General features: G+C 43.0%; 2 protein-coding genes across 2 annotated transcripts in view; one reads left to right on the top strand and one right to left on the bottom strand.

Annotated features, from left to right (window-relative positions):
- Positions 1 to 1,833: 1,833 nt before the first annotated feature.
- On the bottom strand, positions 1,834 to 10,943 carry HPS6 (HPS6 biogenesis of lysosomal organelles complex 2 subunit 3). The gene is made up of 2 exons (XM_073684934.1): positions 10,255 to 10,943; positions 1,834 to 5,813 (listed from the first exon to the last, which is right to left on the bottom strand). The coding sequence occupies exons 1-2, from the start codon at positions 10,804 to 10,806 to the stop codon at positions 3,975 to 3,977; spliced, it is 2,391 nt and encodes a 796-aa protein (XP_073541035.1). The 5' UTR covers positions 10,807 to 10,943; the 3' UTR covers positions 1,834 to 3,974.
- Positions 10,944 to 11,086: 143 nt separating this feature from the next.
- Positions 11,087 to 27,718, top strand: part of ARMH3 (armadillo like helical domain containing 3) — a 70,061-nt gene continuing 53,429 nt past the window's right edge. Inside the window, exon 1 of the mRNA XM_073684933.1 lies at positions 11,087 to 11,257. The gene's annotated coding sequence lies outside the window, so the exon portion shown is untranslated. The remainder of the gene's footprint in view (positions 11,258 to 27,718) is intronic.

Here is a 27,718-nt window from a genome sequence, read left to right as displayed (position 1 = left end):
GTTTGAACAGTCATTTTGTGCTGAAAGACTTCCTTTAATATCTACTTTGCAATATAGGGCTGAAATAATAAACTCAGCTGAGTGGCGCTGTTTCTGTAAGCATGGAGTCAGATTTTTCCAGCTCCATTTCATCAGGTTTGATAAAAATCCTCAAATGTGTTCATGTCATACTACACACCGCATTGCTCCGACCTCTCCCCATTATCCTGCACGGATGAACCCGTCTCACATCATCGGCCTTATGCAAAAGACGACATCAACGCCCCACACTCATCCTCTTGTCTTCACTAGGAATTTCTAGAATGCTATTTACGCTTTTTAAGACAACATCCATTTTATTATACACGTCACATAGAAACTGCGACTTCCGGAGGAGCTGGAGAGTCAAAACATCTCTCTTTTAAAAGGTACATCCCATAAGAGTAAAGTCCCGTGATTGCATTTAATGTTCGGTGCGAGACGTACAATCATATGACTTCGTCTCGGGCACAAAATAAAAAAATGCTTGTTGTCTAAAAGGTTGTAAAATATTCTGATGTAGATAAAAATTACTCCTGGGAAAGAGTGAAGTGCATTAATTTTGCAATTTTTAAAAAAAAGTCACAATTGATGAATCGGTCGAGAAAAAAAGTCCAACTCGTTTCAATTTTGTTGCTACATGTTTATCCTTGCGATTGAAGCAGCAGCCCGGGACGATTTCTCTAAATGTGGCCAAAGTCACTGTGAAACCCCAGGATAATGGCGCACGCTGAGATACAAGTCATCATTAGACAAGTGCAGCTATTTCTGCAACTGCCATAGAAGTGAATGGATAGAGCTACATCCATGTGCAGCCATTTCTCCAGTGGTGTTCTACTTCTTCAGAGGTCCTCCATTCTCCAACTGTACGCCCCTCCCGAGAGAGGACTTACGCCTATCACACAAATGGGTATGCCATGAATGTCTACATTAGGAATACCCTAGAATTGGTGGAGAAAGGTTGTACTTTATGAACCCAAGTCTTTTTTTTCGATCAATATTCTCATCTCAAGTAAGACGTCCCACCAAACAGCTCCTTAGATCTCAGCTTCCATCAGGTTTCATGTTTGTAGATTCTTGCTGTGTGATCCGAGCGGGGAATGTGGCCGAGAGGTGGCAGAATTTTGGTGGAATGTTATAAGTCCATGTGACATGTCTGAGGAGCCGCGGTGCCGGACATTAAACAGACACCATTATAGCCGATCAGGACCCTCGGGAAGCAGTTAGCATCAGTCAGGCTTCATCGATCCACGCTCATTATCCGCCAGTCAGAGCCGTTCTTTCCTACAGCATTTCCCGTCAATCGATTTCTGGTCACATTTCATGGAAAGCCATTATCTTCTCCTTGGGGAAGGTCACATTACCTCCGTACAACACAGGGAGACACAACCCATCCAATAATATGATCTAGTTGTCAGGGCATGCTGGGATTTGTAGTCTTCCAACCAGCTGATGTGCAGCCCTGGTCTACAGAATAGTCATCTTTCCTTCTTTCAAGCCTCCATCATTAGAAGGTACACTCCTAGTTAAGGATCTCCTCTGCCTATGGAGTAAATCATCGCTGCTGTTGGTACGGCATGGCTTATAAGTCGCCTCACTCTGATATGCCAGGCTTGGCTTGTCACTCTACTCATTACTAATATCATGGGCATTTAATATCAGGCTCCTGTGTTACTGACAAAATGTACTTCAACCAGTAACTATTCGCGAAGGCAAGAACTACACTTGCCATCAGCATGCCGTGCGTGCTGCATGTTGGAGACCACTGCGATCTTGAATGGACACGCTGTGGACAATCACCACACACCAATAAACTTACATTTAAAAGTATTTATTTATCATAATACCATACAACACTGAAATATTAAAAATGTGCATCGTCTACACGCGGCCACACTGCGCTACAACCGATATCTTTCGCTACACCGCGTGCTGCTATACACAGCCGCGGAGGCCCAGCGGACCTTCGTAGAACAGGAAGAAGAGTACAATTAGTATTTCGTGGTAGTCTCTGGGAATCCATATTGTTCAGATCTCACATAATCGGACAGTAACAGTCTTCAGTTGAGCCCATGGCCATCAAACCTACGGTAAGGGACGGGGTGAACCAGAGTTTTGGGGCTTAATGTAAAGAACTTTTTAAGACTTTATGTATAATGTTGAGCGCAAGTGCTCGTTACTCAAGTTTGCCTAGGTATGCACAGACTATCGCGGGTGCTCATGTGACATGTTAGAGTCCCCGCGGCCGCATGTTTCGTGGCTGTTAGACACCCACAAAACATGCAGGGATTGCAACAGCCACGAAACATGCGGCCACGGAAACTCAAACAGCACCCGCGATACTCGTGCACACCCGATCACCCTAGGAAAACTCGAGTAAGGAGCACTCATCACTATTTATGCATTAATTCCTCACTGTTTTCAATATCTCTGCTTGGTGTCAGTGATCTAAAAACAGATCTAATACTTCTTACGACTGAGGGTTTGTTGCCAATGAGACCAGTCTGTGCACCCCTCCACAAGTCCCATATACCTTACCTTCATGATGCTTTGCTACAATAGATCAGTGCAGGTAGACAGGCTTATGCATTGATTGTCTAGGATGGATGCAATTAACACACCCTCACCTGTGAGATGTATATGCATCTGCAAGATCTCTTCAGCCCCATGATATAAACAGGAATACTGGCGTTCACCGACAGTACACAGAGATCCTGAAAACAGCAAGGAATAGAAATATACGTGGAAATGCTGGAATACATCTGCTGATCTTTATTTCCGTAAAACACTTAAAAAAAAAAACAAAAAACAAGAAATTAACAATACTGATGAAGAGGAGAGGAGTTTGGGTACCACCAAGGGGGTCTGCCCCTGTCCTGCCATCAGAACAAATCTAAACTTGATCAGAAGACCCCCCCAGACATAACAGGGGGTCACATATTGCCAGTCTATGGTCTCACACGAGTCAGATCAAAGCTGATTATCACAGAATAACCATCAGAGAAAGGTGAGACTACCCTGGCAGCAGGATTAGATTCTCCGACAAATACATTAAAAGTGACTTACTGAAAAATCAAAACACCATTTTGTTGTTCTTTTAGGTTCAAATTTGCCAGATATATGTGTTCAGATATTTGTTTTTCTGACACAGCTCCAAATCCCCTGCGCATAGAATTCTGTCTGTCCGCGTCATGTAAATGAGAACAGTAGCATATCAGTTTTTAAAGGGGCTCACAACGAAGAGGATGCAGACCATCAGTCAGGCGATCAGGGAGGATCGGACCCCCACACTGTGATGTTAAAATCAGGCTGTAAATATCTCGTAAATGCTACTGGTATTTATCTCACAGTAGGGAGATCTGTGTCCGCTGTAAATATCTAATAAGAAACCAATGAAAACTGACAAAGATGGAGAAGACCGACATTGACATGGTGTTCCCCCCCTTGGACATTTACTGCTTTTACGGGAGAGACAACCACCAGATCCAGGCGGCGGTCGACTGCAGAGGTGGTTGTAAACCTCTATGTCTCTCTCCGTTCACTTTCATGGGAGTTACAGAAAACGTTCAGTGCAATCGCTTGTATGACTCCCATAGATGTGATGAAGACTGCCACATACACACCGGCCACCTCTGTTACGATGCGGTGGCCACCTCACTGGGCAATACTGTGGTCAAGGGACCCCCATTCTGAGGATAGATTTAGGGGAGTGGGGTCACAGCCTCACGTACCAAGTCATGTGGTTGTCCAAGTCTGGATGCCCTCTTTAATACGGTCACCATTTAGGCTATAACACTGGGGCCCTTCGGTGACCCGAATTTTGATCAGATTGCCACATCTGTAATGCGAGTGATGGGACAAGTATGCAATGGAAGCTGAAAACAAAACCTCACTGCAAACAGCAGAAAGTCCTTTAGTAATGAGCCCCCCGCTACGACAACAAACAATGCAATAACTTATAACGCATAGGGGGAGTAGATGTCAGTGGGCGACGGCTCATCCCCGTTCTGTACTGAACTATTAGTTACACACTTGTTGGCCCGCTGTGGAGCGGCCGGAGGAAACGTTAGTGTTGGGAACTTCTCGTCCCTTCTCATCTGGTTCTGCAACACTTTATTTAGGATGGGTTTGAGTAACCCGATAGTCAGATATTCCCCGCCACAGCATAGCGGAGGAGGATTAGACTCGAGCTTGGGTAGATTATGTAGGACAATCCTCAAGATGTCAGTGGCAGTCACTTCTTCCGGGCAGATCTCACACAGCTCGTTGATGTAAGAGTCCAAGTGCCGATGCCTGACGAACTCCGACAGAAGGGTGATGAAAATGTCCTTAGAGATGCGAGGACTGACCCGCGAGAACTTCAGAGTCTCCTCTATGACCCGTGACCAGTGTTGTAGCCCGATGAGTACATGTATGGCCTGGATGATGGCCTGCGGCCGCCCACTGCCCAGCAGGATGTCCACCTCCAGGTCCACATTAGTGTTTTTCTTCCGCTTCCCCAGAACGGATAAGGCCCTTTTATACAGGGGGGCACCTTCACAGTTATCTTTGGAAGTAAAGTTCCAGGCTAGCCCAGCGCATTCCTGGGCATGCTGGACAAAAACAGGAAGCCACTTAGGTTTAAAGGTGCACAGAGATTGACAGACTACCTCGAACAGCGGGTACACCCCGTTAGGAGAGCTGTCCCTAGATCCCGGCGGGAGCGGACACAGCACCTTCTTCCACAAGTCGGCAGTGGCTCTGATGACTAGTTTACCATCTCCGTTCTGAAGAAACTGAAAGTTATTCCTTACGGACATCCAAGCCGCCTTTGGAAAAGTGCAGAACAAGGAGTTAACATACAACAGACAGTCCCGGTCCATATCGGTCTGGAAGAGCCGAGTGACCTCGTGATCCACCAGCTCCTCGCAGTACTTCTCAATGTCGTCTCTGGACGCGGTAATTATGCAGGTCTTGAGGCACTCCAGACTGATGAAACTCTGCAGCTCATTGCTAATGTTGCCCATCAGATTTGCATACTGCGCTTGGTTCTCGGATTGGTCATCTTTCTGGTAGTGGTTGAGGATGGCAGACAGGGTGATGGGTGCTTGGAATATCTCCCCTTTCTTTAACTCTGCCACGGTCAGCTTGGTGTTGCTTAGGCTCCTTCTTTGGTAGTACTTACAGGCCTCCTCATAGACCATATCCAGCAATGAGGGCTCAGACTTGCCATCGTCGGGGCCAGTGGTAGAGCTTATGGTATAGATGCCGTCTCTTGTGAGCAGCTGGACATCTTCAGTGTCCAATAATCGCAGGAAGAACACTTCATCAACATGGAGCAGGTGCTTTGTCAGGAGTCTTCCAGTATTGAGCTCTATGAGGAACACAGTTTTATCCACAGCACAAGCCAAGGTCTGCCCAAATATCTGCATTTTAACTTGAGCTCCCGTCTCGATCTCAAAGATCCGTCTCACAGCCCCATCCTCATTCACCAGGTATATCTGCCCAGCGGTGGTCAGCAGCAGCAGTTGCCCGGTCGCTGTAACCACCGAATGCAGGATCGCTGTGGGTGTTTGAGAAGAAAGTAAGCCGGCGTATTCCAGAAGCATCTTCTTATAGTCCCCTTCAGCAAGAGCCTTGCTGTGGAGGAGCCCTGTGGTTGGGGTGGCCATGGTCATCTTGTCTTCCAAGAGGGAATATATGAGAAGAGGATGATGAGAGTCACTGTCGGGAATCATGAAGATGTGGTTGGAGGAGGAGAGCATGGAGTACAAGGGGCTGTGATGGAGGACGATCTTCATGCTGCCCAATGTCACCTGTGGTCCAAAAGAGACAAAAAAAAAAAAGAATATGGTTCAGAAACTCTTCAAGATTTCACCGACAGAAGCAAAGACCGCGCTAGACCTAGTGCTTACAACAGGTAGGTAAAAATGGCAACCCTTTGAGGAGTGCTTGCACATCTCCAAATCTAATGGGGATTTATGGGTTTACATGTGATAAGAAAATCAGTGTTACTCTACTTCCTCTACCGGGTATAGATTATTAGTAAAAGCTCTTCATCTCCTTTTCAAGACCACATTAGTCAACTCTGATCTTGTCAACAGGCAGGACACTATACAGGACAGCAGTGCTTTTTAAGATTGATAGAAATCTAAAATCACATCAGTATTTGGTGACCGCCCTATGCATTCATCATTTCTTCTAGTCACTTGTACATAGTTTAGGAAGGATCTCAGCAGGAGGTTGTTCCAAACATCTTGGAGAACTGACCCCAGATCTTCTGTGTATGAGGCTTGTGCAGATCCTTCTGTCTCTCCATGTGACCCCATACAGACTGGATGATATCAGGTATCTGTGGGGGGTGGATCACCACTTCCAGGATTCCTGGTCCTTAATGATGTTGGCTTGATATTTGGGGTCATTCTCCAACTGAAGAAAAAAAAAATTTGGAAAACGAAAAATCAGACGCCTCCCTGATATTACATGATGGATAACTATTTCACTGTATTTCTCAGCATGGAGGACACCAAGAAACGCCCAACATTGAGGACCATAGACAGTGGTTAGCCAAGGAAACTTAGTGCAGCAGATGACAGACACATCATGTTACTTGTCTTCTAAATCCAGCAGTGCCATCAGCTCAGAACTGTCAGCAACCAAGTGGTACCCAGCTACACCCCTCTAATGTTCAGAGACGTCTGGCCAGAAGTGGTTTTCATGAAATAATTGCAGAAAACAAAAACAGACCTTCAGCCAGGCCAGATGACCCAACTATGGATGAAAACACAGGAATTGTGGCACAGACAAATGTCAGATCTCTGAACTGAGGAGTCAATGTGAATATTTGTAACAGAAGGAAGTTTGTTCTCCAGAGGATGTAGAGCGGCACAATATTATATGTCTGTAGGAAATAGAGAAGCACGGTGGAGGCTCCTGCATGGGGCTGCATTTTAGCAAATGGACATGTGGTGAGGATTAATGGTGTCGCCAATGCTAAGAAATACTGGCAGACACTTATCCATCATGTAATATCAGGAGGCTTCTGATTAGTCCCAAATTTATTGTGCAGCCGGACAACAACCCCAAACATCCACCCAAAGTCATAAAGAAGGAGGAGGAGTCCTGCAAGTGATGATACGGCACCCACAGAGCCCTGATCTCGTGTCATCCAGTCTGTCTGGGATCACATGAAGAGACAGAAGGATTCGCACAAGCCTCATACACAGAAGATAGGGGGTTAGTGATCCAATATGTTTGGAACAACCTACTGCAAAGTCCCTACTGTGCAAGGGACGAGAAGTGATGAAGGTAAAGAGCGGTCACCAGATACTGATGGGATTTACATTTAGCTTTTGTTCATCATTTATAAAATTAACAAAATACAAACAATTAACACTAACTACTGAAGGCATTCTTACTATGCAGCATTTTTCCACCTGTCTTCTACAGCTGTGTGTGTAATGATATAATATATGTAGCGAACATAAAAAAAAAATGTAGATACCTCTTAAGATGTCAGTTTTTTTTTTTTTTTTTTTTTTTTTTACATGGAGGAATCATACCAAGAAGAATCATTTTAGAACTTTTTCCACCTCTCATGTTGCCCATGATGTGTACAAATCTATTGAGGGGGTGATTAAACCTACACAGGTGGAAAAATAAAAGTCCCCTATGAATTTATTACAGCATTCAGTCTTTTTGGACACATCTAGAACTGGTGATTTTTGCCCACCCCCCACCTCTTCCTTGGAGTAGCTTCACATCTAAATTGCAGGGGCATCTCCTGTGTACAGTGCCTTCTTCAGGTCACCACAGATATACAATTGGATTCAAGTTTGTGCAATTTCAAAACTTTAATCTTCTGGAGAAGCCATTTTTTTGGAGGTCACTGAAAGTCGTTTTTGAGCTGAAAAGTGTCATTTTTCTTTACCTTCAGTTTTGTAGCAGAGTAAGGTTTTGTTGCTAAATAGACTGATGATTGGAACTATTCATAATTACCTCCACATTGACTAAAGCCCCACTTTCAGCAGCCAAAAAATAGTCCCAAAGCACAATGCTGCCGCCAGCATGCTTCACTGTGGGTGTGGTGACCTCAGTGTTGGCTTTGCACCTTTTGGAGATATGGTCAAGAAGTTCTACACATTGGTCACACATTTTTCCACAAGCTTTTGTCAGATTTGATGTAGGTTTTGGCAAAACATAGCTGGACTTTGATGTTTTCTTTGTAAGAAAAGGCTTCCATCTTGCCACCCCACCCCACAGGCCAAACACATGAACAATACGAGACCGCTGTCACATATGCGACACAACCAGGACTTGCCAGAAATTCCTGCAGCTCCTTTAATGTTGATGTCGGCTTCTTGACAGCCTCCTGGATCAATTCTTGCCTTTATCAGTTTTTTTTGGATGCCCAGTTTTAGGTAAGGTCACAGTTGTGCCAAACTTAAGCAGCTTCTTGATTATGCCTTTATAATGCATGCTCCATGGTAGAGCTAATGCCTTGGAAAAAAAAATCTCTTAACTGAACTTTCAGCAATGAGATCCCTTTGCAGTGTTCTAAAAGTAGAAGTTCCAGTGGAGATCCAAAAGTTAAAAGAGGATTAAGTTTATTCACAAAGCCGTTAAAATACATGGCAGCAACACAACCAGCTAGTGTGAATACCAACGCGTTTCGACCACCTAAGGGGTCTTACTCATGGCTTATGAGTAAGACCCCTTAGGTGGTCGAAACGCGCTGGTATTCACACTAGCTGGTTGTGTTGCTGCCATGTGTTTTAACGGCCTTGTGAATAAACTTAATCCTCTTACTTTTTGGATCTCTGCTGGAACTTCTACTTTTACATTTGCTGTTCAGCCTGGTCCCAGGTCTTCGGAGCAGATCGCTGCAGCTGTGTCCTGGACACTACTCACTGGTGAGCTGATCTTCCATTCCCCCTCCTCCCTGTATACATCAGTACTTTGCAGTGTTGTCGGCTGTTAACGATTTAATGTAAAACGCAACTAAGAAACAGCAAAACTTCCTCTGGGGTTAATCAGAATCCCTGTAAAATAACAGCAACCGTGTACTGGCTATTATGTAACATGGGTGTAAATGTGATTGGTGAACTCTGAACACTACCACATCCCCAATTATAAGAGGGTGTTCATACTTATGCAACCACATCATTTTAGTTATTTTCATTTTTCCCAAATCAAAATTATTTCAGTTTGTTACTCAATGGATTTGACCAGATTATGGTGAACATTATAATTGTAGAAAATGTTCAGAAATGATTCTTCTCTGGCATTTTTTTTTTACATGACAAAAACCTGACTGTTTAAACAGTATCCACAGCTATGGCTGCTGCACCGCCTCCTCTCAGCTGCCCTGCACAGTGCTGTGTATATAAGATATGCAGATCGGTACATATCATGTTGTATTCTGCAGCCAAGAGTTAGCCTTTGGTCATTTTGCATAAAGGCATTAGAAGTGATAATCAAGATGCACATATCAATGTTTACAGTATCTTAAAGTACAAAAGCTCAGAGACTCCAAGACATTCCTTACTGTATTACAGCCATCAGGGGGTGAGACCACCCAGACAGCAGGTCTGTCATTTACAAAGAGTGGGACCACAGAATAATCAGGAGGTCATTATCCATTGTAAGCAGATTGTTGGGAAACAGACAGATGAGAGCAGTTCTTTGTTCACAAGGTGAGACTGTGCCTCCAGGTTGGTTTTTGGCCTCAAGCCCTGACAGGATCCAGGAATCTGTGTGAAAGCATCCTAAGGGAGATTCATGCTTCTTTATTGTAATGATTTTGTTACCCATGTTATCAATTTCATACTGCACATTTTGTTTTGGTATAAAAAATTATTTATTTTTATACACTTTAGTTGATGTTTTCTTCGCTGACTGTCCCCTAGAATCTACACAAGGACATTGTCATGCGATATTCTTATCGTTTGATATTGGGAGCTGTCAATAATAGTTATTGTTCAGCATCCTTCTTATAAGATAGTTCGTATGTGAGAAATATATATATATTTTTTATTATTACTGTGTACATGTACTGTGTGTGCCAGAGGCCTGTGAGAGGGTATGTACATACATATACACATATATAATAGTTGTCACATGTCTCCCGCACAGGCAGTACATGGAGCGGCCGGATGAAATATATATATATATATATATATATATATATATATATATATATATATATATATATAGCTGTACAGTACATATCGCACATGTATAGGGCACTGTTCTCACCTGCCTCCCGCACAGCTGCAGCGCTCTCCGGCACACGCAGTACATGGAGCGGCCGGGCGGCGGTTGCTGGGTTCCCGGCCTGCTCGGGGCTCTCTCCTCGCACCACACCAGCTCTCCTCCTCCGCCGCCGGTCACCGCCACCACCCGGGCCCGCGGACTGTTGCACAGCTCCAGGCTCCGCAGCAGCAGCCAGCTCCGGCCGCCGGCCCCCCGCGGAGGGCTCCAGACGTCCGCCCGGCCGCTCTCCCACACCAGACACAGCCGCCAGTCCTGCGGGGAGACCTGAGGCAAGAGCAGCCCGCACAGCTGCGGGGAGTCCCGGGCCGGCCAGCTCTGCTCCAGCTGCGCCCCGGGGAACGGGGTCTCTGCCGGCAGCCGCGGGAAGGACAGCAGCCTTCTCTGCCGCAGCAGCCAGAGGAATAGGTGTCTCCGGTCCGGGCTGCAGAACAGCCGGCAGTCCCCGGGCCGGGCATGGAGCGCCTCCCGCAGCAGCTGCGGCCGCCCGAAGTCACTGTAATCCGAGGCCAGCAGCGGAGGCCCGAGCTGCGCCATCCCGCTCAGAGCCCGTTATCCCGGCATGTCCGCTCCCGTCTGCTCCCTCTTCTCCTCATCACGAGACCGACCCCCGCCTGACTTCCGGATCACCTGTGGAGGGCGGGGAGGAGTGCTCAGCAACGTTTAACCTGGTTGGGTCAGTTTGGACCAATAGCGTTTGACTCACGTGACCAGTGACCAATGGCGTCGTGGTTTTGAAGACTGGAAGGCGTGGCTTGGAAAAAATATTTTGTCGTCAGTTGACGGGAGCGGAGGGCGTGGTATCTTTGGAATGTACCATTAAACTTGTAAACAGGGGAGGCTGTGTGTAGATGGGCGAATGACATAGCCTGAGCATGAGGCGGATCACCCCTCTTCCTGTACTTTCCGGGTTCCAGTCCTGTATCCTGGCTGATGCCCGGCCGGAGCTGCGGTGCTTCTGCCGCCAGTTGGGGGATATATTGTGCTGGTGAGTAGAGTGCGGGGAGCAGGATGTGGAGGCTCAGCTCTATGGAGGAGCCGGGGGAAGGGGCAGAGGCAGGAGCCAGTGCTGGGGGTTGTAGGCCGGGATCCGTGCTGGGCTGCCTGTGGCTTCCTGTCAGGGAGAAGTACAAGTCCCAGCAATTCCTCCTAGCATTTATAGTCTCCAGTGTAACCTCTAAATGAGTACACCCCCACAGATTTGTCAGAAAACCTCTAGTTTCCGCTTAGAATCAGCATTTTCTCTGGGAAATCATTCTGCAAATGTAATTTTTCCTACCAAATCCCTACAAGATTGTGTTGCAAAAATAAGTACACCCCAGTGACAGTTTTAGGAGCAAAGATAAAGTTTAGCTAATTAACAGGAATTCACCCACAGGTAAGTCTGATCATTCATTACACAGGTGTCCGGCAGACAGGGGACTATAAAAGGGCATTACATATATATATAACCCTTCCCATTTCATGCTGTCAGCAATGGCTCCACATGGAAGAGAAATGCAACAATACAGCAATAGCACCACATGAAAAAGAAATGTCACAAGTCCAGTAGCAGTACACAGCAGAGAAATGTCTCAAGACAGTAACGGCACCACATGGATGAGAAATGTCACAAGACAGCAATATATGAATACATATGTATCTATATACACATATATATGTATCGATACACCATATGTATGTATATATATATATGTATCTATACACCATAGTGTATGTATGTATACAATTATTGAATCACCGGGCTCGGAGGATGTTCATTCAGTTGTTTAATGTTGTTGAAAAAAAGCAGATCACAGACATGGCACAAAACTAAAGTCATTTTAAATGGCAACTTTAGGGCTTTAAGAAACACTAAAAGAAATCAAGATTAAAAATGTGGTACTCTGTAAGGGTAATTTTTTTTCAGACCAAACAGAGCGAAAAAATTATGGAATCATGAAAAACAAGCACAAAAGAACACTCCAATACATCACTAGTATTTTGTTGCACCACCTCTGGCTTTAATATCAGCTTGCAGTCTCTGAGGCATGGACTGAATGAGTGACAAACAGTACTCTTCATCAATCTGGCTCCAACTTTCTCTGATTGCTGTTGCCAGATCAGCTTTGCAGGTTGGAGCCTTGTCATGGACCATTTTCTTCAACTTCCACCAAAGATTTTCAATTGGCTTGAGATCCGGACTATTTGCAGGCCATGACATTGACCTTATGTGTCTTCTTTCAAGGAATGTTTTCACAGTTTTTGCTCTATGGCAGGATGCATTATCATCTTGAAAAATGATGTCATCATCCCCAAACATCCTTTCAATTGATGGGATAAGACAACTGTCCAAAATATCAATGTAAACTTGGGCATTTATTGAAGATGTAATGACAGCCATCTCCCCAGTGCCTTGCCTGACATGCAGCCCCATATCATCAATGACTGTGGAAATTTGCATGTTCTGTTCATGCAGTCATCTTTATAAATCTCATAGGAACGGCACCAGACAAAAGTTCCAGCATCATCACCTTGCCCAATGCAGATTCGCAATTCATCACTGAATATAACTTTCATCCAGTCATCCACAGTCCACAATTGCTTTTCCTTAGCCCATTGTAACCTTGTTTTTTTTCTGTTTAGGTGTTAATGATGGCTTATGTTTAGCGTTTCCGTATGTAAATCCCATTTCCTTTAGGCGGTTTCTTAAAGTTCGGTCACAGACATTGACTCCTGTTTCCTCATTTGTTTTGTTGTGCATTTCCTGTTTTGGAGACATATTGCTTTAAGTTTGCGGTCTTGACGCTTTTATGTCTTCCTTGGTCTACCAGTATGTTTGCCTTTAACAACCTTCCCATGTTGTTTGTATTTGGTCCAGATTTTAGACACAGCTGACTGTGAACAACCAACATCTTTTGCAACATTGCGTAATGATTTACCTTCTTTTAAGAGTTTGATAATCCTCTCCTTTGTTTCAATTGACATCTCTCGTGTTGGAGCCATCATTCATGTCAGTCCACTTCGTGCAACAGCTCTCCAAGGTGTGATTACTCCTTTTTAGATGCAGACTAACGAGCAGATCTAACTTGATGCAGGTGTTAGTTTTGGAAATGAAAATTTACAGGGTGATTCCATAATTTTTTCCTCTGAATTGAGTGATTCCATAATTTTTTACCTCTGCTTGGTCTGAAAAAAATTACCCTTACAGAGTACCACATTTTTAATCTTGATTTATTTCAGTGTTTCTTAAAGCCCTAAAGTTGCCATTTGAAATCACTTTAGTTTTGTGCCATGTCTGTGATCTGCTTTTTTTCAACAACATTAAACAACTGAATGAACATCCTCCGAGCCCGGTGCTTCCATAATTTTTGCCAGGGGATGTGTGTGTGTGTGTATGTGTATATATATGTGTATATATATATATATATATATATCAGTACAGACCAAAAGTTTGGACACACCTTCTCATTTAAAGATTTTTCTGTATTTTCCTGACTATGAAAATTGTACATTCACACTGAAGGCATCAAAACTATGAATGAATTATATACTTAACAAAAAAGTGTGAAATAACTGAAAATATTTCTTATATTCTAGGTTCTTCAAAGTAGCCACTTTTTGCTTTGATGACTGCTTTGCACACTCTTGGCATTCCCTTGATGAGCTTCAAGAGGTAGTCACCGGAAATGTTTTTCACTTCACAGGTGTGCCCTGTCAGGTTTAATAAGTGGGATTTCTTGCCTTATAAATGGGGTTGGGACCATCAGTTGTGTTGTGCAGAAGTTAGGTGGATACACAGCTGATAGTCCTACTGAATAGACTGTTAGAATTTGTATTATGGCAAGAAAAAAGCAGCTAAGTAAAGAAAAACGAGTGGTCATCATTACTTTAAGAAATGAAGGTCAGTCAGTCCGAAAAATTGGGTAAGCTTTGAAAGTGTCCCCAAGTGCAGTTGCAAAAACCATCAAGCGCTACAAAGAAACTGGCTCACATGAGGACCGCTCAAGGAAAGGAAGACCAAGAGTCACCTCTGCTTCTGAGGATAAGTTTATCCGAGTCACCAGCCTCAGAAATCGCAGGTTAACAGCAGCTCAGATTAGAGACCAGGTCAATGCCACACAGAGTTCTAGCAGCAGACACATCTCTTCAACAACTGTTAAGAGGAGACTTTGTGCAGCAGGCCTTCATGGTAAAATAGCTGCTAGGAAACCACTGCTAAGGACAGGCAACAAGCAAGAAGAGACTTGTTTGGGCTAAAGAACACAAGGAATGGACATTAGACCAGTGGAAATCTGTGCTTTGGTCTGATGAGTCCAAATTTGAGATCTTTGGTTCCAACCACCGTGTCTTTGTGCGACGCAGAAAAGGTGAACGGATGGACTCTACATGCCTGGTTCCCACCGTGAAGCATGGAGGAGGAGGTGTGATGGTTTGGGGGTGCTTTGCTGGTGACACTGTTGGGGATTTATTCAAAATTGAAGGCATACTGAACCAGCATGGCTACCACAGCATCTTTCAGCGGCATGCTATTCCATCCGGTTTGCGTTTAGTTGGACCATCAATTATTTTTCAACAGGACAATGACCCCAAACACACCTCCAGGCTGTGTAAGGGCTATTTGACCAAGAAGGAGAGAGATGGGGTGCTACGCCAGATGACCTGGCCTCCACAGTCACCAGACCTGAACCCAATCGAGATGATTTGGGGTGAGCTGGACCGCAGAGTGAGGGCAAAAGGGCCAACAAATGCTAAGCATCTCTGGGAACTCCTTCAAGATTGTAGGAAGACCATTTCCGGTGACTACCTCTTGAAGCTCATCAAGAGAATGCCAAGAGCGTGCAAAGCAGTCATCAAAGCAAAAGGTGGCTACTTTGAAGAACCTAGAATATAAGACATATTTTCAGTTGTTTCACACTTTTTTGTTAAGTATATAATTCCACATGTGTTAATTCATAGTTTTGATGCCTTCAGTGTGAATGTACAATATATATATGTACAGTGCTGGCCAAAAGTATTGGCACCCCTGCAATTCTGTCAGATAACACTCAGTTTCTTCCTGAAAATGATTGCAATCACAAATTCTTTGGTATTATTATCTTCATTTAATTTGCTTGCAAGGTAAAAACACAAAAGAGAATGAAGCAAAAATCAAATCATTGATCATTTCACACAAAACTCCAAAAAAGGGCCGGACAAAAGTATTGCCACCCTCAGCCGAATACTTGGTTGCACAACCTTTAGCCAAAATAACTGCGAACAACCGCTTCCGGTAACCATCAATGAGTTTCTTACAATGCTCTGCTGGAATTGTAGACCATTCTTCTTTGGCAAACTGCTCCAGGTCCCTGATATTTGAAGGGTGCCTTCTCCAAACTGCCATTTTGAGATCTCTCCACAGGTGTTCTATGGGATTCAGGTCTGAACTCATTGCTGGCCACCTTAGAAGTCTCCAGTGCTTTCTCTAAAACCATTTTATAGTGCTTTTGGAAGCGTGTTTTGGGTCATTGTCATGCTGGAAGACCCATGACATCTGAGGGAGACCCAGCTTTCTCACACTGGGCCCTACATTATGCTGCAAAATTTGTTAGTAGTCTTCAGACTTCATAATGCCATGCACACGGTCAAGCAGTCCAGTGCCAGAGGCAGCAAAGCAACACCAAAACATCAGGGAACCTCCGCCATGCTTGACTGTAGGGACCGTGTTCTTTTCTTTGAATGCCTCTTTTTTATTCCTGTACACTCCATCTTGATGCTTTTTCCCAAAAAGTTCTACTTTTGTCTCACCTGACCAGAGAACATTCTTCCAAAACGTTTTAGGCTTTCTCAGGTAAGTTTTGGCAAATTCCAGCCTGGCTTTTTTATGTCTCGAGGTAAGAAGTGGGGTCTTCTTGGGTATCCTACCATACAGTCCCTTTTCATTCAGACATCGACGGATAGTACGAGTTGACACTGTTGTACCCTCGGACTGCAGGGCAGCTTGAACTTGTTTGGATGTTAGTCGAGGTTCTTTATCCACCATCCGCACAATCTTGCGTTGAAATCTCTCGTCAATTTTTCTTTTCCGTCCACATCTAGGGAGGTTAGCCACAGTGCCATGGGCTTTAAACTTCTTGATGACACTGCGCACGGAAGATACAGGAACATTCAGGTCTTTGGAGATGGACTTGTAGCCTTGAGATTGCTCATGCTTCCTCACAATTTGGTTTCTCAAGTCCTCAGACAGTTCTTTGGTCTTCTTTCTTTTCTCCATGCTCAATGTGGTACACACAAGGACACAGGACAGAGGTTGAGTCAACTTTAATCCATGTTAACCGGCTGCAAGTGTGATTTAGTTATTGCCAACACCTGTTAGATGCCACAGGTAAGTTACAGGTGCTGTTAATTACACGAATTAGAGAAGCATCACATGATTTTTCAAACAGTGCCAATACTTTTGTCCACCCCCTTTTTTAGGTTTGGTGTGGAATTATATCCAATTTGGCTTTAGGACAATTCTTTTTGTGTTTTTTTTCATTGAAGACAAATTAAATGAAGAGAATAATACCAAAGAATTTGTGATTGCAATAATTTTCAGGAAGAAACTGAGTATTATCTGACAGAATTGCAGGGGTGCCAATACTTTTGGCCAGCACTGTATGTATGTATGTATGTATATATATATATATATATATATATATATATATATATATATATATATATATATATATATATATATATATATATATATATATAATATATATATACACACACATACATACACACACACACACACACACACTATGGTTCCCATCAGGATGCCCGGAGGAAGTGGGGAGCAAACCTTGTTGTTGTTCACGCCGGAGGTCACTGGAGCTGAATCACAGTGACGCCCCCGTGCCTGCACACTAGAGAACTGCAGGGAAAAATGGGGCCGGGAGCAAAGAGAGCGTGCCTCGTGTTAGAGGCACTTTGCGAATGCGCGGGAAGTGAATGAGTCGCGCGCATGTCACAGGGCCATGTGACGTGCAGGGAAGGGGGGGGGGGGGATATGGACACTGAGTAGATAGGCGGGGGTTTCTTAGCGTCCCCCGGACGGGAACCATATGAAAACTGAATTAATAAAAAACAATTTCAAAGAAAGCAAATCTCTACTATGGGCCATACAGGTAGGCATAAATTTACATTTCTATCACCTGTATGCCCATAGTTGAGATCTGATAGGTCCCAGGGGGTGACAGATTCCCTTTAAACATCATGGAGGTCATACACAATACTAGATGTACACGTTTTTGATGTGGGGTGTACTCATTTTTGCATCAACTATTTTGAGTAAAACTGAAGATTTTATAATGAAAGTTATATTTATTAACCTTACTTTCATGTTATTCGTTAAAAATGTTCTAGGAAACTCAGTCTTGTTAAAATGCTGGAAATTATTCTTGTGTTCAGTGAGATATTGATTAAAATCTTACTTTTCAAACGGGGTGTACTCATTTATACTGAGCACTGAGTATGTGACCTGTTCACACTGACATCATGGCTTGTGTTTACCCGCAACAGAGAGCAGAGACAAAAAAAAATGAAAACTGCGTTTTGCTCAGCTCTGCAGCCGCTGTCCCATGATGTGACCAGATTAAGTGGAGAAAGGTCCTCTGTAAATGCCACCGTCAGTGTCTGACCGCGAGATTCAGATGGTACAACCTCTCCAGCGCCCATCTGCCCCTCAACATCTATACAGTGGAGAGCCAAAAAGTTGCTGTGGCAGCTCAGGGTCTGTCAAAGGCCCCCAATGGCGTCATCTTCGTGCTCCTATGAAGTTCAGCCTATGGCTATGTATACTGGAATTGCAGTGTATGTATACAGTCATGGCTGAAAGTGTTGGCACCCTTTGAAATTGTTCTAGAGAATGAAGTATTTCTCCCAGAAAATTATTACAATTACTCATGTTTTGTTATACACATGTTTATTTCCTTTGTGTGTATTGGAACACCACAAAAATAACAGAGGAAAAAAGGCAAATTGGGCAAAATTTCATACAAAATCTCAAAAATGGGCCGGACAAAATTGTTGTTACCCTCAACTTAATTTTTGGTTGCACACCCTTTGGAATAAATAACTGCAATCAATCGCTTCATAGAACCATCAACAAGCTTCTTACACCTCTCAACTAGAATTTTGGACGACTCTTCTTACAAACTGCTCCAGGTCTCATATTTGGAGGCGTCTTCTCCCAACAGCAATTTTAAGATCTCTTCACAGGAGATCAATGGGATTTAGATCCGGATTCAATGCTGCCACTCCAGAACTCTGCAGCACTTTGTTTCCATCCATTTCTGGGGGCTTCTTGAAGTATGTTTGGGGTCATTGCCCTCCTGGAAGACCCATGACCTAGGACAATTAGCTACAGTTCCATGGGTTGTAAACTTGTTGATTATGTTGAGCACCGTGGACAAAGGAACATCAAGATCTCTGGAGATGAACTTGTAACCTTGAGATTGTTGATATTTTTCAACAATTTTCGTTCTCAAGTCCTCAGACAGTTCTCTTCTCTTTCTGTTCTCTATGCTTAGTGTGGCACACACAGACACACAATGCAGAGATTGATCCAACTTCTTTTCTATCTAGTTTCAGGTGTGATTTTCATATTGCCCACACCTGTTACTTGCCACAGCTAAGTTAGAACGAGCATCGCATGCTTGAAACAAAGTTGTTTACCCATTTTGGAAAGGTGACAACAATTTTTACTGGCCCATTTTGTGGGTTTTGTGTGAAATTATGTCCAATTTGCCTTTTTTCTCTGTTTTTTTGATGGTGTTCCAAAACACACGAAGGAAATAAACGTGTATAACAAAACATGTGTGACTGCAATAATTTTCTGGGAAAAAAAACTTAATTTTCTGGAACAATTTCAAGGGTGCCAACACTTTTGGCCATGACTGTTCAACTAGCAATCTAATGATCTCATGTTTCAATTCCTTTAAAGGGACTAAAACATAAAGTAAAACCTTAAAAAAAAATAAAGAATTTTTAACCCCTTAAGCCCCGAGGGTGGTTTGCACGTTAATGACCGGGCCAATTTTTACAATTCTGACCACTGTCACTTTATGAGGTAATTACTCTGGAACGCTTCAACGGATCCCCCTGATTCTGAGATTGTTTTTTCGTGACATATTGTACTTCATGATTGTGGAAAAATTTCTTCGATATCACTTGCGTTTATTTGTGAAAAAAACGGAAATTTGGCGAAAATTTTGCAATTTTCAAAATTTGAATTCTTAAGCCCTGAAATCAGAGAGATATGTCACACAAAAGAGTTAATAAATAACATTTCCCACATGTCTACTTTACATCAGCACAATTTTGGAACCAAAATTTTTTTTTGTTAGGGAGCTATAAGGGTTAAAAGTTGACCAGCGATTTCTCATTTTTCCAACAAAATTTACAAAACCATTTTTTTAGGGACCACATCACATTTGAAGTCACTTTGAGAGGTCTTTATGACAGAAAATACCCAAAAGTGACACCATTCTAAAAACTGCACTCCTCAAGGTGCTCAAAACCACATTCAAGAACTTCATTAACCCTTCAGGTGCTTCACAGGAATTTTTTGAATGTGGAAGAAAAAAATGAACATTTAACTTTTTTCACAAAAATGTTACTTTAGACCCAATTTTTTTTATTTTCACAGGGGTAACAAGAAAAAATGGACCCCAAAATTTGTTGTGCAATTTCCCCTGGGCACGCAGATACCCAATATTTGGGGAAAAAACACTGTTTGGGCGCACCGCAGGGCTCGGAAGGGAAGGAGCGCCATTTGACTTTTTGAATGTAAAATTTGCTTGAATAATTAGCGGACGCCATGTTGTGTTTGGAGAGCCCCTGTGTGCCCAAACTTTGGAGCTCCCCCACAAGTGACCCCATTTTGGAAACTAGACCCCCCAAGGCACCTTTCTAGATGCATAGTGAGCACTTGGAACCCCCAGGTGATTCACAAATTGATTCGTAAAAATGAAAAAGTGAAAAAAAAAACACTTTTTCATTTTTACGAATCAATTTGTGAAGCACCTGGGGGTTCCAAGTGCTCACTATGCATCTAGATAGGTGCCTTGGGGGGTCTAGTTTCCAAAATGGGGTCACTTGTGGGGGAGCTCCAATGTTTGGGCACACAGGGACTCTCCAAATGCAACATGGTATCCGCTAACAAATTGAATGGAAAATCGGCTCAAATTGTTAGCGGACACCATGTTGCGTTTGGAGAGCCCCTCTGTGCCCAAACTTTGGAGCTCCCCCACAAGTGACCCCATTTTGGAAACTAGACCCCCCAAGGCACCTTTCTAGATGCATAGTGAGCACTTGGAACCCCCAGGTGCTTCACAAATTGATTCGTAAAAATGAAAAAGTGAAAAAAAAAAAACACTTTTTCATTTTTATGAATCAATTTGTGAAGCACCTGGGGTTCCAAGTGCTCACTATGAATCTAGATAGGTGCCTTAGGGGGTCTAGTTTCCAAAATGGGGTCACTTGTGGGGGAGCTCCAAAGTTTGGGCACACAGGGGCTCTCCAAACGCAACATGGTGTCCGCTAACAATTTGAGCCGACAATTTGTTAGCGGATATCATGTTGCATTTGGAGAGTCCCTGTGTGCCCAAACATTGGAGCTCCCCCACAAATGACACCATTTTGGAAACTAGACCCCCCAAGGCACCTATCTAGATTCATAGTGAGCACTTGGAACCCCAGGTGCTTCACAAATTGATTCATAAAAATGAAAAAGTGTTTTTTTTCACTTTTTCATTTTTACGAATCAATTTGTGAAGCACCTGGGGGTTCCAAGTGCTCACTATGCATCTAGATAGGTGCCTTAGGGGGTCTAGTTTCCAAAATGGGGTCACTTGTGGGGGAGCTCCAAAGTTTGGGCACACAGGGGCTCTCCAAACGCAACATGGCGTCCGCTAACAATTTGAGCCGATTTTCCATTCAATTCGTTAGCGGACACCATGTCGCGTTTGGAGAGCCCGTGATGTGCCTAAACAGTGGAGCTCCCCCACAAGTGTCCCCATTTTGGAAACTATACCCCTCAAGGATTTTATTAAGGTGTATAGTGAACATTTTGAACCCAGAGGTACGGCACAGAATTTGTTTACATTAGGTCATCATATTGAATAAGTTGTCATTATTCTTGAGCGCAAGTGCTCGCTACTTGAGTTTGCATCGGGTACTCAGGTATGCACCATGTACAGCGTGTGCTCGAGTGACATGCTCGAGTCCCTGCTCCGCATGTTTCACGGTTATTAGACACCCAAAAAAAAACATGCGGGGATCGCTCGTGCATGGCAGGCAATCCCCGTAAAGTTTTTTTGGCCGCGAAGCATATGGGGCAGAGACTCGAGCATGTCACTCAAATACCCACGATACTCAATGCATACCAGAGCACCCGATGCAAACTCAAGTAGCGAGCACTTGCGCTCAACACTAGTCGCCATATCGTCATCTTTTTTTCTTACTTTTGAAAAAAATCCCAACCCCAGCCCTAACCCTAGCACAACCCTAACCCTAGCACAACCCTAACCCTAGCACAACCCTAACCCCAGCACAACCCTAGCCCCAGCACAACCCTAGCCCCAGCACAACCCTAGCCCAATCCTAACCCAAGAGTTTATTTTTGACGCCGTTCCTTGTGCGGTATAAGTGATTAGACGACTTTATTCTTCAGGTCGGTGTGATTACAGCAATGCCAGAATCATATGGGGTTTTTATGACTGACAGCTGTCACACACAAAAAGACGCATTTTTTGTAAAATCTAGTTTTTGCATCGCCATATTTTGAGAGCTATAATTTTTCCAGATTTTGGCAGACAGTCATGTGACGACTCGTTTTTTGCGGGATGACTTGACGTTGTTATTGGTGCCATTTTCAGGCACGTGGCATTTTTTGATCGCTTTCTATTCCGATTTTTGGGAGGCAGAATAAACAAAAACCAACAATTCAGGAATTGTTTTTTTTTTTTTTTTTTTTCTGTTCCGCGTGTGGTAAAATTGATGAGGCAGCTTTACTCTTCGGGTCAGTACGTTTACAGCGGTACCACATTTGTATCATTTTTCTATGTTTTGGCGCTTATACACAATAAAAGCTATTTTATAGAAAAAAATATTTTTTAGCATCGCTTTATTCTGAGAGCTATAACTTTTTTATTTTTAGGCTGATGGAGCTGTATGGCAGCTTGTTTTTTGCGGGACGAGATGACGTTTTCAGCGGTACCATTTTTATTTATATGCGTCTTTTTGATCGCGTGTTATTCCACTTTTTGTTTGGCGGTATGGTGATAAAGCATTGTTTTTTGCTTTGTTTTTTTTTTTTTTTACCGTGTTCACTGAAGGGGTTAACTAGTGGGACAGTTTTATAGGTCAGGTTGTTCCGGACGCGGCGATACCAAATATGTGTACTTTTATTGTTTGTTTTTTTTTTTTATAATAATATTTATTGATGGGTACATTATATTTTTATTTTTGGTGGATTATTATTTTTTTTTTTTTTATATATTTTTGCAATTTTTTTTTTTTTCCCACTTTCAGACAGTTTATACACTTTATTACTTTGTCCCACTCTGGGACTTTCACTTTTTTTTCCTCTGATCGCCTGCATGGCATAGGAATGGAGCACCATCCCTATGCCATGCAGGCTGTCAGCGGTGCACAGTGTGAATATTGTTTGGAGATGCACTGCGCATGTCCAAACAATCTTCCTGCTGTCTGGTGACCCGGATGTTGTCATGACGACATCGGGTCGTCATGGCAACACCCGGGAAGCCTTTGCAGACTGCGCTGAAAGCCGGAAGAGGAGGTGAGTATCGGCGATCACCTCCCCTTGCCCCCGCAATGCCGCGATCGACTTCGATTGACTTCGATCGCAGCATCGCAGGGGTTAATGTGCTGGGAGCGGTGCAGGACCGCTCCCTGCACATAGTACCGGGTGTCAGCTGTGACAATCAGCTGACACCCGGCGGCGATCGCGCCCGCACAGCCTGTGTGCGCGCGCGTGATCGCGATGACGTACTAATACGGGTCTGGCTCTTAAGTCCCAGGGCACAGACGCGTATTAGTACGTCAGATGTTGTTAAGGGGTTAATACATCTTAAAATAAAAGTTTAAATTAGAAAAAAGAAATGAAATAAGCATATTTGGTATTGGTCTTTAAAATTCTCATCTATCAAAATAGAAAATTATTTATTAAGGCTATGTGCCCACGTTGCGGACCTGAAGCATATTTTTTACGCTTCTCCCTGGCGGAAAAATCGCATGCGGATATTACATGCGGTTTTCCCGCCAGGTAGAAGCGTTTGTGGGGCGTCTTTGCATGCATTTCCGCATGCGGGTTATCAAGCACTTCTCCAAGCATCACTTGGAAAAGTGCTTGACAACTTGTTCAGAATGGTAAAAAATAAAAAAATAAACTTTATACTCACCTTCTGATGCATTCTCTGCCCCGTCCGGAGGCTTGAGCGGCTCACGCTGTTGTGTGCAGGACCTGCGGTGACGTCATTGAGTCATGTGGTGGGTCACATGACTCAATGACGTGGCAGGTCCTTCAGACAACAGCGCGACGGAGGGAAAACATCGGAAGATAAGTATAAACTTTATTTTATTCTTTTTTTTACAGGTTCTTTGGTACCCAGGTCTGGATGAGAGTCTCCTCTCATCCAGACTTGGGTACCATCCGCACATTGATTCCGCTGCGCTTCCGCAAAATTAATGAACATGCTGCGGATTTTTGACCGCAGCATATATGCTGCGGAAAAATCCGCAGCATGGGCATTGACATTGCGGAATGCCATTGGGGACCATGGGGTGCGGATATACATGCGTTTTTCAAGCGTTTACGCTGCGGAAATTCCGCAGCATATACGCTTGAAAAACGCTACGTGGGCACACAGCCTTAAACCATACATTAAACTTCTCGAGGAAAAATCAAATCACTTTTTTCGGTTGGGTTATGTCTACAAAAAATGCAGTAAGAAGTGATCAAAACTTCACCTTTACTATATACAGTACAGACCAAAAGTTTGGACACACCTTATCATTTAAAGATTTTTCTGTATTTTCATGACTTTGAAAATTGTACATTCACACTGAAGGCATCAAAACTATGAATTAACACATGTGGAATTATATACCTAACAAAAAAGTGTGAAACAACTGAAAATATGTCTTATATTCTAGGTTCTTCAAAGTAGCCACCTTTTGCTTTGATGACTGCTTTGCACACTCTTGGCATTCTCTTGATGAGCTTCAAGAGGTAGTCACCGGAAATGGTTTTCACTTCACAGGTGTGCCCTGTCTGGTTTAATAAGTGGGATTTCTTGCCTTATAAATGGGGTTGAGACCATCAGTTGTGTTGTGCAGAAGTCAGGTGGATACACAGCTGATAGTCCTACTCAATAGACTGTTAGAATTTGTATTATGGCAAAAAAAAAAGCAGCTAAGTAAAGAAAAACGAGTGGCCATCATTACTTTAAGAAATGAAGGTCAGTCAGTCCGAAAAATTGGGCAAACTTTGAAAGTGTCCCCACGTGCAGTTGCAAAAACCATCAAGCGCTACAAAGAAACTGGCTCACATGAGGACCGCCCCAGGAAAGGATGACCAAGAGTCACCTCTGCTTCTGAGGATAAGTTTATCCGAGTCACCAGCCTCAGAAATCGCAGGTTAACAGCAGCTCAGATTAGAGACCAGGTCAATGTCACACAGAGTTCTAGCAGCAGACATATCTCTACAACAACTATTAAGAGGAGACTTTGTGCAGCAGGCCTTCATGGTAAAATAGCTGCTAGGAAACCACTGCTAAGGACAGGCAACAAGCAGAAGAGACTTGTTTGGGCTAACGAACACAAGGAATGGACATTAGACCAGTGGAAATTTGTGCTTTGGTCTGATGAGTGCAAATTTGAGATCTTTAGTTCCAACCACCGTGTCTTTGTGCGACGCAGAAAAGGTGAACGGATGGACTCTACATGCCTGGTTCCCACCGTGAAGCATGGAGGAGGAGGTGTGATGGTGTGGGGGTGCTTTGCTGGTGACACTGTTGGGGATTTATTCAAAATTGAAGGCATACTGAACCAGCATGGCTACCACAGCATCTTGCAGCGGCATGCTATTCCATCCGGTTTGCGTTTAGTTGGAACATCATTTATTTTTCAACAGGACAATGACCCCAAACACACCTCCAGGCTGTGTAAGGGCTATTTGACCAAGGTGGAGAGTGATGGGGTGCTACGCCAGATGACCTGGCCTCCACAGTCACCAGACCCGAACCCAATCGAGATGGTTTGGGGTGAGCTGGACCGCAGAGTGAAGGCAAAAGGGCCAACAAGTGCTAAGCATCTCTGGGAACTCCTTCAAGATTGCTGGAAGACCATTTCCGGTGACTACCTCTTGAAGCTCATCAAGAGAATGCCAAGAGTGTGCAAAGCAGTCATCAAAGCAAAAGGTGGCTACTTTGAAGAACCTAGAATATAAGACATATTTTCAGTTGTTTCACACTTTTTTGTTAAGTATATAATTCCACATGTGTTAATTCATAGTTTTGATGCCTTCAGTGTGAATGTACAATTTTCATAGTCAAGAAAATACAGAAAAATCTTTAAATGAGAAGGTGTGTCCAAACTTTTGGTCTGTACTGTATATATATATATATATATATATATATATATATATATATATATATATATATATATATATATATATATTATACACACATCATGTACATATTGTCTTGGCGAATCATATTTCCAGGTAATTTTTACTGTACAATGAAAACCGTAAAAAAAAAAAAAAAAACGCCAAAAACCATGGTGGAAATATTTTATTTCAACTGACCTGGAATTTTTTTTCCCCGGGTAAAATGAATGGTGTCAAAGACTATAACTCGTCCTGCAAAAAAAAAAATAACACAATCCCTCATTTGGTCGATGGCAAAGTAAAAAAAAATAAACCCCAGCGGCAAAGATGTAGCAAAAAACATCCAGAAAGACCTTTCAGGAAAAATACTGCCGTCGTTTGCTGAAGCATCTTCTGCTTGAAAAACTCAAGAATTGTTTTTATTTTTTGCTTACGCCATTCGTCATGCAGTATCAGTGATAAGAGCCTCATTCTTTGGGTCAGTTCGATCACAGGGATACAAGAGTCATATTGTTTTTTGTTTTTTTTAAATGTTTTGCTACTTTCACACTCTTTTAAAACAGCATTAAAAAATATATATATTTTATTTTGCATCACTGTTTTGAGAGCTATAACTTTTCTATTTTTTTAGAAGACAGAGCTCGTTTTTATTTTTGGGATGAATATAATTTTTTATTGGTACTAGTTTGGGATAAGTAGAAATTGTTTTTGATCGCCTTCTATTCCTATTTTTGGGAAGGAGAATGAACAAAAATAGCTATTCACAAATCGTAATTATTTTATGTATTTTATACACCATTCAGTAATTGATTCCACAGCTTTATTCTTTGGCTCAGTATGATTACAGCATTAACAGATTTAGGGCTTTTTTTGAGAGGGTATTTTGCACACTAAGAACAATTTTGCATTTGTTTCATACATAGCCGTATTATGAAAGCTATAACTTTTCTTATTTTTCCATGAACAGAGTTCAGCGTAGGTTCACCTTTTTTTTTTTTGTCTGGTGGTATGATGGGGAAAAAAAAGATTTTCCTCTTTTTTTTTTTTTTCTATTTACGGAATTTTTCCGCTGCTGCGACATGTAAGATGTGCGGAGTCTATAGAGCAGGGGACAAGTGAAATCATTTTTTATTTTTTTTTAAATATATATATTTGAACATTTCCAAAAATCCTCATGTAACTCTGGATTGGACGCAAATTAGATTTTCATGCAATTTATGTCCCATGTGAACGCAGACAAAGGAGATAAGTAGAATGTCTCTTCATTCGCCATGCTGGTGAATACATCTACTATTCCCTGTTATCAGCCGTTTGGTGGACTCCTGTGTAATTGCAGTGTCTCATGCAGAGACCCCCCCCCAGCACATCGCTCCTCTCCGGCTGCTCCTGCTCTTGATTACATTTGTGTAATGAGATTATGAGATCTCGTTATCCGGGGGGAGATCTGATCTGCGGACAAGTGATCCTGTGTAATGTGCAGTGCCCTGACTGCACTGCGGCCAACGGGGGGTGGAGTGTATCTAATCCTATCATGCATGATACTATCGGTTGAGCTGGTGTATCTAAGCCTGCATATGATACTTTCCGCTGAGCTGTGTATCTAACCATATAGTGGTTGATATGGTGTATCTAATTCTTTAATTTATGATACTGTCGGTTGAGCTGGTGTATCTAAGCCTGCTTGTGATATGATTTGCTTAGCAGATTTTGATATTGGTTTAGCAGTGTAGCTAATCCTATGGTGTGTGATACCGGCTCCTGATCCCAGGTATCTGATTCCATAATATACAGTGGGTACGGAAAGTATTCAGACCC

The sequence above is a fragment of the Phyllobates terribilis genome, unplaced genomic scaffold, assembly GCF_046119375.1.
Source record: "Phyllobates terribilis strain yellow unplaced genomic scaffold, ASM4611937v1 Scaffold_5__5_contigs__length_657084704, whole genome shotgun sequence".
Classification (NCBI taxonomy): domain Eukaryota; kingdom Metazoa; phylum Chordata; class Amphibia; order Anura; family Dendrobatidae; genus Phyllobates; species Phyllobates terribilis.
This window is presented reverse-complemented; position numbering and strand designations above follow the sequence as displayed.

Coding starts and splice junctions, on each gene's coding strand:
- HPS6 (XM_073684934.1), bottom strand. CDS start 10,806: ATGGCGCAGCTCGGGCCTCCGCTGCTGGCCTCGGATTACAGTGACTTC. Junction 5,814..10,254: donor TGCAGCTGTGCGGGAGGCAG/GTGAGAACAGTG, acceptor TTTGGACCACAG/GTGACATTGGGCAGCATGAA.